Source organism: Ascaphus truei, chromosome 6, assembly GCF_040206685.1.
Source record: "Ascaphus truei isolate aAscTru1 chromosome 6, aAscTru1.hap1, whole genome shotgun sequence".
Lineage (NCBI taxonomy): Eukaryota > Metazoa > Chordata > Amphibia > Anura > Ascaphidae > Ascaphus > Ascaphus truei.
In genome coordinates, this window is record NC_134488.1 from 54,146,455 (window position 1) to 54,159,155 (window position 12,701).

The window sequence follows — 12,701 nt, forward strand, 5'->3', positions numbered from 1 at the left end:
AACTTGACACCCTCTACAATTCAATTTGTCGTTTTGTTCTCCAATGCAACTACAACACACATCACTGCGAAATGCTCAAAGAACTAGATTGGTCAACACTAGAGTCTAGGCGCAAAGTTCACCTTTCCTGTCTTGCCTTTAAATTCTTCATGGGCAAGCTACCCAGCTACCTGAACAAGCTCCTCACCCCTATCACTTGTAGCACTTATCATCTGAGATCAGACTCCAAAAGACTATTCATGGTCCCAAGGCTCAACAAAGTATCCGGACGTTCCTCCTTCTCCTTCCGTGCACCCCAAAACTGGAACAACCTACCAGAGACTCTCACATCCAACACCAGTTTAAGTTCTTTCAAATCTAAGGCTGTCTCACATTTTAACTTGGTCTGTAACTGTTTCATACGCTTAATATATATTTTCTTTAACTGTGCACGCAATGTCTTGTATATAATGTATACCCTGTTCATTTATGTAACTGTACTTGTAACCATGTACTATTTGTTTTACTCTGTGCCCAGGACATACTTGAAAATGAGAGGTAACTCTCAATGTATTACTTCCTGGTAAAATATTTTATAAATAAATAAATTACCCCATTCAGAGGCCCCTAAACATGTTGGTACTTAATAAAAAGAAAAGCTGGCAAATATTTGCTACTAACATGGTTAGGTTTGTTTAGGAAGGCCAACTAGACTGTTAAATTCTTTACCAAATCTTGTTTTCTGGATGGCTTCATGGGATTGCATCTTTAAAATTGTTCCGTAAACATGATTTTTTTTTTCCATATATTTTGCGTGTACATATGCTTTCGACCACAAAAATGTTTTCGGCAGATGTGCAAAATTCCACAAACCATATCAACCTTGAATGACAAAAGTGCTGTCATGTTTGAAATGTTGTTTAATGTGTGACTCTTTTGTGTGAAACTTTTGCGGTTTTCAAAGCTCATGTTCAAACAACATCCTCAAAGGACATTTTTTTATGTTGATCCAATGAAAGCTTGGACTACCTGCAAAGCAAAAACCTAGTTGTCTCAAATACCAGCATGTTTACTTCATTACTCGAGTTATACAGTTGCAATGCACCATGATAATCCTAAACATTACTCTGCATAGAGATAAAAAGGTATTACGTGATCTAGAAGTATTCATCTTTTTGTCTGTTTTTGATTTTCTCTCATAACATATGTAAACCACTAATCTATTTGTATAGACTAAACTTTACATTTGTAAAAAAATTTCTAAAGTTTTCATTTTGTGAATCATATATTAGAAATACAGATTATGCTCACAATGTTTCTTAAAACATAGTTGTTAAAATAATAGCCAAGATAGGGGCCAATGAGGGCCAATAACAAATTGATTTGTTTTCAATTCCCTCTGCTCAATCATTAATTCTTTCCAGATGTGACATTCTGCTAATCTTGGTATTTCATGCATTGCATCACTGCGGAACAGTGTACAAAATGACAGGTGTATTCTATATTTATAAGTCTGCAACTCAGATTGTAGTTTGAAGAGAGAGCTGCCCTGACCTCAAGTTTATAATGGCACAAGCCACAAAGCACAGTTAAATCATGTCAAATATGCTCTGGGGATGTCTGTAACAGTGTTGTTGCAAAATGATGCCTCATACTGTTCCAGATATGGACAGTTCCCCCTTTAAGTGGTAATGCCACCTTTGTGTTTTTCAAAGCTATATTTTTCTGAGTACTTTTGATATTGAAAGAGTTCAAAATAAAAGGCAGATGATTCATTTTTCTCCCTGTATGCATCAAACATTTAATGATGTTTCATATCTTAATGGTAACAGCTTTTGTTTCATCAAATGTTTTGAACACTAAGATCCATTAGTTGCCATTAAATCACATGTTGCCGGTCATGTGCAAATAACAATTTTCTAAATGTATTTGATGTTAATAAAACTACTGTTTAATTAACAGAAAAGCTGCACAAATGAAAGAAAAGTATTTCATTGGTGAGTTTTTATGGCCATCCACTCCTTTGAATTGCATTGGGCTGTAGGGTAAAGTGGAGGTTACTCATAAATTACTTACAAAACATGGCGCTCACGCTAAATATTTGCTTAAAAATTGATGCAGAAAGTCAGTGGGGAGTGAAATACGTCACATTATTTTTGTTCCTTCATTGTGTCAGAGTCAGAAGGTTAATGCAACTCCCGTGTCCCTGTACGCCTAATAGCATCATTTTATAGCAGCCGTGGCTCTTTGCCCAGAAAAAATTAGAGCTGTCATGTGGATTCGAGTACTACTATGAGTTAATGGTCCCAAAGGAGAGATGCCTCATCAGGTCACTAAGATTCATGGGTAGAAGTGGGGCATATCATATGGCACCGTAACCATTCTGACTGGCAAACTACATTTTGCTGCTCCTACGATACGATTTCCAAAAAGAAAAAGCTGTTAGTCATAGCAACAAATGAAGTTTGATTTAGACAATTTTGTGAATGTTCTCAATGATGTGTGAAATTTATTTTTCTTGTACAAACTGGGGTGAGTGAGTTAGAGATGAGTGAAAAGGGGGAGATAGAGAGAAGGGGATAGTTAGAGAGAAGGAGTGGGGAGGGTTAGAGCGCGTATGAGAGTTAGAGTGGAAGGTGGGGGGGAGAGTTAGTGAGGAGGGGGGAAGAGAGTGACAGAGCAAGGCCTTAGAAAAATTCTGGCAGGGGGCCTGTCAAAGGAGACCAGGTTTATCAACATCTTTTTATACCGGGATCATTGATTGAGCAAAGCAAGGAGGTACAATAAATTGGAATTTATTTCAGGAAAAGAGATACACACAATGTAACACTATTTACACGGTTAACACACTTACTGCAAACGGGGCTAACGAATAAACTTGTCCTTTTAAATGAAATTCACAAAAATGACCTCTGTAGGAGCCCTTTCCAATGACTGGGAGGTACTCACAAAATCCTGGAACTGAGTTCGGCATGCAATGCCAGATGCGACCGCTACGATCTCAAACAGCGGGACTTAGAAAATGTCTTGAGTCAAAATCTTTGAAGCCGGCTCCCGTGTATTAAACACAGAGCATCTTTGAATTTGCCACTGTTGGTTTGGTGCTTGGAATTACGTCCTCTGATTGGCTGCAAGGCTCCTTATGGGTTTCAGTGTCCCATTCACAAACCTCTACAGCCTATCAGAGCATGGGAATTTCCCTTCCAGCCAATCACCGATTTACTGGTATTGTAAAGCTGGATGAGCACCTTTTTTAGTTCTGCAAAGGGGCATGCGCCCCTAACACCTTGGCATCCCTGAGGCTTTCAAGTCCGGACTCCGCACAAACCCATAGGCACCAAGCTTGGTAGTCACCTGGTCCCTCGGAATCCATGACTTGGAAATCCCACAGTTCATTCACAGGTTATCAGTACATATCCCTATTAAACATAACTCTTTAATACAATATACTGTGTCCTGTATTTTGTGTGATAAAGATGTGTACGTCCCTGTTCTGGTGTCAGGGATGGAGTGAGAATATATATTGCCTACACTCAGTAGCCTCATACTTAGCACAATCTAAAAAGAACTTTAAAACTTTTTACACACAAAAAACACTCTCCGCTTTATCATATAGCTGGAACATCCCCTGAATCCCTATTTGCGCACAGTCACAGTAATGCATTTCTTACAACTGGGTGCAAGAGCTGTCACTCGAGGACCTCAACACAGGGATCAGGGGTAACCAAGTGGGCTTAACCTTTATTAGTGAGCCTGGTTACCTCTTCACCGTCACAGGGTCTACAAATTTTAGTTACACCACTGGAACTTTATGGTAGAAGACGTTGCCTTGGGGTTAAGGCAATTGGCTGTGCAAACCAAATATTTATCTTCTTGTGCTTTCTTGCACCAAATTAGATTGTAGGAAGTTTGGGGAATAATTCATGATGATTCATGATCATTGTCAGAGTATTGTTGAGTTAATAATTTGAGCCAAGAATAAAATAACAAAATAAGTATGAATACAAAAACATGCATGAACTCCATTCATACACTTATCTTGGTTACAATAATATAATTTGCTTTGAGGAAAAGTGAATTGGATCATAATAATAACTTTTTCATGAAATCCAGTGTGCCTTGCATAAATATTGTGCTGGTGTTCTAATCTCCTACAGTGTTTTTTAGAAGGTTATTTATTTGAAGGTTGTAGTCATAGAGTGAAATTACGTTTTATTTATTTAGGATTATATGAACATTTGACTACTAATATTACTTGTGTGTTATTTTCCCACCCCACCCCCAATTGTTTTTGTGTTCCATTGCCTATTTCAATTGCTTGTATAGGTAGCAGAGAACATAAAGTGTACAATCACTAATACAATAGACAAAGGAATATACTTATTTTTATTTCTTATAAATTCCAGCAGTGCAGTATCTATTGTTTGCTTGAGTACAAACGGCTAAATAATGTAAAAACTGTAATACAATATACCTAATAATACAAAAATAACAATAGATTGTAGACATGCTTCATAGGTGTTTGGTGTCAAGAGCATTAGCGCATATTTTGTGATGATTCTGTGTGTTACATTGCTATGTGTATTTGTAACGTTTTGGTGGTTTATTCAGTATATTTCATGCACATACAAACACACTCATGGGTATTTTATCTTTGCTGTACTTGTGGAGGAATTGTATCACTTTTGTACCTGCCATAACATAATTGTATGTCTAGTTTGCATCTAACCACTGTCTTCGAGCGTTTTCACTGATTTTGCATCTTTCTTGCCCAGGGTAGGTTGTTGAATGCAGCAGGCAAAATCTCTATGGAAACCGTGTAATAAAGTGGATAGGAAACAAAAAGCAACATGCCCATTGGGTCTCATTTGCATGTCACTACCCAAAAACCTTGTTTGAAGCTAAAGCACTGTATGAAGAAGGTTTTCAAACCTGTCGCTGTCGATAACATAAAAACACATTCATTTGTATTTTATCTAAGCTACATCAAAAATGTTTGACTCTAGTCTAGATTTATAGCTTTGTGATTAATTCCTTGTGTACTAAGACAAGTCTTTTCCCTTAATTATTATTTATGACAAATTAATACCAGAAAGTGCAAATCAATGCATGTGTATTTGTTTTTACTTTTTAGGTGACAGATTCAGGAGTATATGCCTGTGTAGCTACAAGTTCAACTGGTGAGACCACATGGAGTGGTTACCTTGAGGTTCAAGGTAAGTATCTTCTTACACATTCGTTTAACATTGTTTCCACACACTGTGGCCCTTTAACATGATAGGGATGGATTACACATAGCTAATATGAGGGCAGCAAACCTGGATCAGGAAACCCAATAATTACACTACTCTAAACCATTATTTCTGTATGGCCGTGTGTGTATATATATATATATATATATATATATATATATATAAGAGAGAGAGGAGAGAGCGCACGCCCCATAGTATAAAACCGTAAATTTATTGATGGGAAGGGGGAAGGAAGGGGTGGGGGAAATGCACTCACAAGGGTACAAGAATTAAAAGCATTTCGTGATCATATCACCACCATCCGGTATCTGTGCTTGATTCAGAAGTCCCTCGATCTCAAAATGAAGGAACCACGATCTATCAAGATGTCCGGGGTGTGTAGATAAATCAGCAAAAAGTTCCAGAGATCCCAGAGAATATCTCCTTGCTGGTAGGCCTCTGTAGTGTTTGGCGCTCAAACCGGCCTGTTCCTGCGCATCCGTGATGACGTAGTGTCTATGCGTATTGCGTAATGACGCTCCCTGACGCGTTTCGTCACACACGGGTGACTTTTTCAAAGGGTAGTGAGGAGGGGATGTACGGCCGTGTATATATACCCTAATGGTTACGTAACCACCCTTCGATCCAGCTGTAATTGAATACTAGAGTAATCGGAGCTTATTGATCCATCTGATACCACACTGGTGTTATACAGGACTGAGAAAAACCAGAAATAAAACTAGTGTGGTATCAGATGGCTCAATCAGCTCCGATTACTCTAGTATTCAATTCCAGCTGGATCGAGGGGTGGTTACGTAACCATTAGGGTATATATACATGGCTGTACATCCCCTCCTCACTACCCTTTGAAAAAGTCACCCGTGTGTGACGAAACGCGTCAGGGAGCGTCATTACGCAATATGCATAGACACTACGTCATCACGGATGTGCAGGAACAGGCCGGTTCGAGCGCCAAACACTACAGAGGCCTACCAGCAAGGAGATATTCTCTGGGTCTGGAACTTTTTGCTGATTTATCTACACACCCTGGACATCTTGATAGATCGTGGTTCCTTCATCTTTGAGATCGAGGGACTTCTGAATCAAGCACAGATACCAGATGGTGGTGATATGATCATGAAATGCTTTTAATTCTTGTACCCTTGTGAGTGCATTTTTTCCTCCCCTCTTCCCCCTTCCCATCAATAAATTTACGGTTTTATACTATGGGGCGTGCGCTCTCTCCTCTCTCTTTTCTGCAGATTCCTTACGGATGTGGTTAATCCTCTTGAGAGCAGCCGGAGACCCCTTCTACCAGCATCAAAAATATCATTGTTGGACATTTGCCCAAAGGACTGTTTTTTTACCTTTTCTTTAACTCTTTTTGTTTCATCTTTTTTTGTTTTATCACTGTTTGATGCTATTTATTGGTCGTTTATTCACATTAACCTTTTGTGATTTATGCACAGGCACTTAGATAATTAATATATATGTTTTTAGTATTAACTATATACATTAACTTTACATAATCACCATATTCACCTATATTTAAAACCTTTATAAGGCGCTGCTTTATTGTTTTTTCGTTTGTCCTCGATATATATATATATATATATATATATATATATATATATATATATATATATATATATATATATATCATGTGTATCATGTGTATATATATATATATATATATATATATACACACACTCTAAAACACTTAAGTTAGTTTAAAGCAGCAATCAACCCTCCATCTCATATTCCCCCCTCCATTGTTTTTTTTTCTTTTGCATAAGGGGGGGGGGGGGGTTTATCCGGAGCTGAACCACACTATTTTCACCTCTGGGGAACACCTTTTTTAGGAGATACTTGGCGGTTATGTTACTGGTTTCAACTCTCTCTCCAGGGTAAACAAAATGGCCAGCAAATCTTACAGGTCTGGCAAACCAACCGGGAGACACAACCTGATTCATTGTGACTTCCTACTCTGGGACCCCGGAGCTGAAAATAGCGGGGTTCAGCTCCGGAAGACACTACCAGTTCCCATTCTGTAAAAAATGGGGTGTAAAATGGTGCGATTGCTGCTTTAAGGGATTGGCTCTCCAACAAATACATTTAAACGAATAAGGATTGCCACATCTGGTTAAATGCCCTGGGAGCTACTGTATGTGTGAAATGAATCGATCATGTTTTGTAAAGGTAACCTCAGAGCAAATCCGCATAAAGCCAATGAAGTTAAAGAATACCTTTTTGCTCTATTTCCCCAAGAAAAAGGTGCTCCAATACATGTGCAGCTTTCCCAGCCAAACCTTGTTCCTGGAGCACCATCCAAGCCTCTTGTTACTGATGTCACCAAAAACAGCGTCACTTTGACATGGCAACATAACCCGCAGGCTGGGAGCATTCCAGTCAGCTCCTATATCATCGAAGCTTTCAGGTACCCTTTTTTCATCTTATTTCATTTGCAGAGTAATTAGCTTTTGATATGGGTTCATACATATTATTGTATATGTATTATGTAGTTTGTTTCTATGCTTGATATCCTCATGAATGTTCTTAATAAGTGGTAGAAAATTAAGGCTGTGCATTGTATTTCCTTCAAGAAGGGGGTTTGGTCATTTTTGAGCTGTACTGCAGACAATTTCTGTAAGACACTTTAAATTAGCAATTGTAATTTATTACAAGAAAATGCTGCAAACATTTTCAAGTAATTGTTAAGTACAGTATATGTGACAGATTGGGCAAAATATTGTCCATTGAAGTCTAATCTATTCAGAAATATACAATGGACTATAGTAGTCAGGCACGTGTCCAATTATGGTTTATAGGATTTTGTCATCTGTAAATCACAATGGGCATTAAAATCTGTATCCAGAACCTGCAGCCTGTAATAAAATAAAGTCCAACTTTTTTATTCTGACTTCTCATGCTGATAATTGGTACAGTCAGTCGGTTTCAGCTGGTGCTTTTACAAACATTTTCTTAACAAACTTGCCAGGGTGCCTGTGTACATATCACAGAGCCAGCTGAAGCCATCTGCTTTGGAGTTTTGAAAGATTTATAGAGTGCTCAGGTGGTGAATAGTTTAGTCAGCAATGATTTTATTTTTGCAAACACAGAGACAGGAAATCTGCACTATAAATCAGGAAGTATGTCTGGACCATAGAAAGCACTGGTAAGAAATACACTGGGTTTATATACACATGGTTCCAAAGTATATTATTTTATTTATTTTTTCATTGACTTTTCTTAACTTAGGGTTTGAAGTGATGTCTTAAATAAGTAAGGTACATATGACACGTACCATAGGTCATCACACCATAATGCAGTCTTTCAAAATACAGTGGTAATATTTGTACTATAGATGTGACAACTAGTATAGTTTGTATAGAACATGGTGACCATTTGCTTGAGAAAGAGCTACTGCCATGAGTAAAACTGATGGCAGTAGAAAAATATGGACACGTATGTAAAGGCACCTGACTAAAATAACGATTTATTTCATAAATTAGGCACCACAGGAAAGGATCAGCTTTCTAAATGGGATTATATCACTAACTGTAGTACCAACTGTACCTCGGGATGTAGATTGTAGCATGCTATTCTATTTGATAATATACTGTTTCCGAATTTGCTTTCAAGTGCCATAGAAAGGATCTCAGAAAATGAAAACTGCTAATAAAAAAACACACAAAGCCAGTGATTTACACCATTCCATATAATCTGTAACTATAAATACTTCAACTCTACAATGCCTTTAGGAGACAAGATAACTTTTTGTAACAGACTAATAAAAGGAATGCAATGAAAAAGGGAATATATAGTGCAGCCATGCCATCTATGGCTACTAATCTGCTTTTCCTCCTGGCAGTAAGTCCTGGTACAAGCAGGCCTTGCCAGTAGTTGATATGGCGTTTTACCCTCTGAGGAGCTGCACTTGAGTGACAGCGGGAGGCAGTGACATCCGGCCTGGGCATGACCAATCATGAGACAGACCTGGTGCCCTCCTCCTGACTGTACTTATGGGCAGTGCCACCCCAAATTTGGGAGTGCCTCTTCCTACTTGAGAGGGGCAGGTCACACATCCAAGAGACGGATTATTGGGCCTTCTCTGATCCTCTTCACTCAGGAGGAGAGTGAGTGTGTACCATACCTCTGCCCCTGATAGAGGGGCAGGGAAGAGCTGGGACTGTGCGGGCGCCCTTGGCCTGTAGTGAAGGTCCAGGGACCATCCTTCAGTGTGAGTAGCTGACAGTTGCTGTATTGGGGAGAACCCTGCCGTGTACTGTGCTGCAGAGAGAGACAATAAACCGTCGATGTTATTATACCTCCGGCCTGGTGTGTTACCTTACTGGGAGGAGATGTAATCGGTTCTACCGTGGGAGATCATCTTCAGTTCCCTGGAGCCTACGGCAGATGGAGGCGCTGCACTGCTAAAGATATTTGGGTAACGTACCCCAGAAACCTGATCCTGTGTCCCCACTACCATCGGCTGATGACTCAGCCCTCCTGTTTACCAGCAGGTATCATGCACCACATACGTAGTAATGGCCAAATCTCCCACCGGGTGGGGGAACACCATTACAATAGTATGGCACACCTTTTGTTTAGAACAATAGGCAAAAGTTTTTGAAAACGCTCCATATAGGGCAAATCCACAAAGTGCCTTTATTGACCTAACAAGATGTTCACTTAAGCTAACGTCTCGTTACGTGCTAACAGGTATCTTTGAAGCTCACCAACGATGTGTTAAGTGCTGTTTTCAGCTATAACAAGTCCTTGCATTACTATAAGGGCTGTTAGTGCTAATGATATGCAAAAGAGAGGTGGAACACCTCAACGTATGTCCACAGGAAGTTAACACAGGATTTAACCAGGGGCGTAGCTAAAGCCTGGGTTTGTGTAGGGTGACCAATCCAAATTTGTCCCATCACTCGCCAATTGCGAATGTGGGAGGAGCCCTTGCCGGCTGCTCGTTATGAGGTTTGGCAAAATCCTATCCGGGTTTTCATATTCCAGTTCAGGATTTTGCTCTTGCTTGCCCTCTGCGGCTGGATCATCTATTTTTGCTCTTGGCAACTTCCTTTAAAAGGACAGCCCTGTAAGCAGGAAGTTGCCGAGCAAAGTTTCAGTTCATGCTGAATACATGCAACACGTTTACCCATTGTCTTCACGTTACCAGACCAGGCTCATGTACCTCGACTAACCTTTGATTTCAGCCTGCCTCGACCTCTGCATCCACACCGACTTTGCAACTCTGCTGCCAGCCCTGACCTTCGGCTTACGACTCACTAGTCTATCAGGACTCTGTCCCTTGGCTCAGGTCGGTTATTTCACCTTCCTACCTTAGCCCTGCGGGTCTGTTTCCTGCTTGAGACGAGCATCGTTACACCTGTGCGCATGCGCGATCATCGTTTGCCGGTCGCTCATGCGCATGCACGACCGTAGCTTGGTGGTTGCATATGCACATGAGTGATCACGCATGCGTGGTCGACAAGTGCGGATCGCGAATGTGCGGCAAAATTTCACCCGGGGGACCGCACATGCCTAGCTACCCCACTGGACTTAACACAGGTTTTTTTTTTTTAGTTCAGGTTAAATGTAGGAAAACTAACATCTGTTACCTATTTTGGTAACGTTACGTTATTTTCCTTCAGTTAACAGAGCTTTTTCTGTGCATTATTACCCCTTTGTTGCATGCACCTACAGATAGCACTGAACATCTGCTGTTATATCGTGAGAGTAGACTGTGCAAATACCCCTGGTTACCAAAAACACATCCTAGCACTACTCAAATATATTATAAAGAAACATCATCTGATGATGAATTTGTTTTCAAACACAGAGAGGTAGGTTCACCAAGATACCTCTTGTAGCTGGCAAACAACCTCCAAACATCTCCTACCTGCTTTTTGTACAAAAATACAATAGAGACTGTATACATTTTTAGATGAATATTGTGACTGCGGTTCATTTTCTGTGAAAACATAGCAAGCGTTTTCTGTCGATTCAGAGAACTGGATGCTTCTGCTATCAATTATAATAGAAATCAAATAATGTATTTCCTTGCTCATAATAACAGTGTATGTAAATACAAAGTTTGCCATGATATTCTCAGATTGTAATATATATACAGAATAGTACAATGTCATAAATAGCTATAACTCACTCAATCTCCATTAATTGTTTCCTCTTCAATGCAGCCAGTCAGCAGGTAGCACCTGGCAAACCGTTGCAGACAATGTTAAAGTTGAAAAGCACACAGTGGTTGGGCTGAACCCAAATACTATTTACCTCTTCATCATCCGAGCAGTGAACGCTTATGGCCTCAGTGATCCCAGCCCCATTTCTGAACCTGTGCGCACACAAGGTGAGTCAGCGACTGCAGGAAGATATATAAATTTCCCTTTTAATGGAACAGCTCTGGCATTAAAGCTGCAGTTCAGTCAATATCCTGCATGTGTTTTTTTTTAATAAATCAGTTCTGTAGTAAGAAAAAATACTTTTAGCATTTTCTGTTTTTAAAAAAACAACTTTGAAAGACCAATTTTCTTGTATTCTATTTTAACAGCCATTTGCTAAGGCACTGCCCCTTCATGTCCTGTCACAAGCTCTGGCACACCTCTTTGTCAGCCCTGCCCTCCCTCTAGCACTTGTCAGTGCAGGAATGCTCATGAATATTCATGAGCTTCCACTGCCAGTCAAGCAGATTATAAACAAATGCCAGCTTTTAATATGTCACCAAATTTCGACCTATCAATACATGGAAAACGAATTGACCTGCAGCTATACAGTTCTTTAGATAATTAGAGATTGCACACATAAAACTATTGAAGAAAAAAAATAAATGTAAAAAAAAAAAAAAAAAAAAAAAAAAAGACTGAACTGCAGCTTTAAATTCTGTTTTAGTAATAACCAATTGAGATGTCCAGTTTTGTTTTATTATGCTCAGTTAATAAAGAATGGTTTACAAGTAGTTAAAATAATGACCCTGAACATCATTATGTGTGAGGTGATTGCACTATTTACAGCTATTCTGCTGAAGAGACAATATAGAATAGTTACCTTAAGATTCTTCGGGGCTTATTCAAAATAGTGTGATAGCACATGAAAAGTCTTATTCAAGCCTTATTTATTGAATGATCCCTAAAGTTAGTGTATTCTTTTATCTTAACTTCCCGTGGAAGCACATATTATTATTTTCCTCTAATGTGATAACATTTAAACTGAATTTTCATTGAGCTATTATTTAGTCTTATGAGTTAAACCCGCTCAGAAAACGATGTGATGATTTTTTTTCAAGGAGTCTTTTCTGGCTCCCTTCATAAGTTTTGCGGAAACACTTGACTGACAAACACTCCCTCATTTCGAATATTGGGAAATACTAAATTGATATTTTTTTTATCTAGAGCTTTAATGCCCTCTTTTTGGAACAGTTGTGCTATGAGTAGACTTAAAATAAACCCAAATATATTTTGGGCTTGAAGACAT

General features: G+C 39.2%; 1 protein-coding gene across 4 annotated transcripts in view; it reads left to right on the plus strand.

The window, feature by feature from the left end:
• The window catches only part of ROBO3 (roundabout guidance receptor 3), a 223,843-nt gene that overhangs the window by 152,864 nt on the left and 58,278 nt on the right, over nucleotides 1-12,701 (plus strand). For all 4 annotated transcript variants that reach the window (XM_075604305.1, XM_075604306.1, XM_075604304.1 and 1 more), the window contains 3 exons: nucleotides 5,114-5,195; nucleotides 7,479-7,647; nucleotides 11,414-11,580. In XM_075604305.1, the coding sequence (XP_075460420.1) occupies nucleotides 5,114-5,195; nucleotides 7,479-7,647; nucleotides 11,414-11,580 (418 nt within the window). The remainder of the gene's footprint in view (nucleotides 1-5,113; nucleotides 5,196-7,478; nucleotides 7,648-11,413; nucleotides 11,581-12,701) is intronic.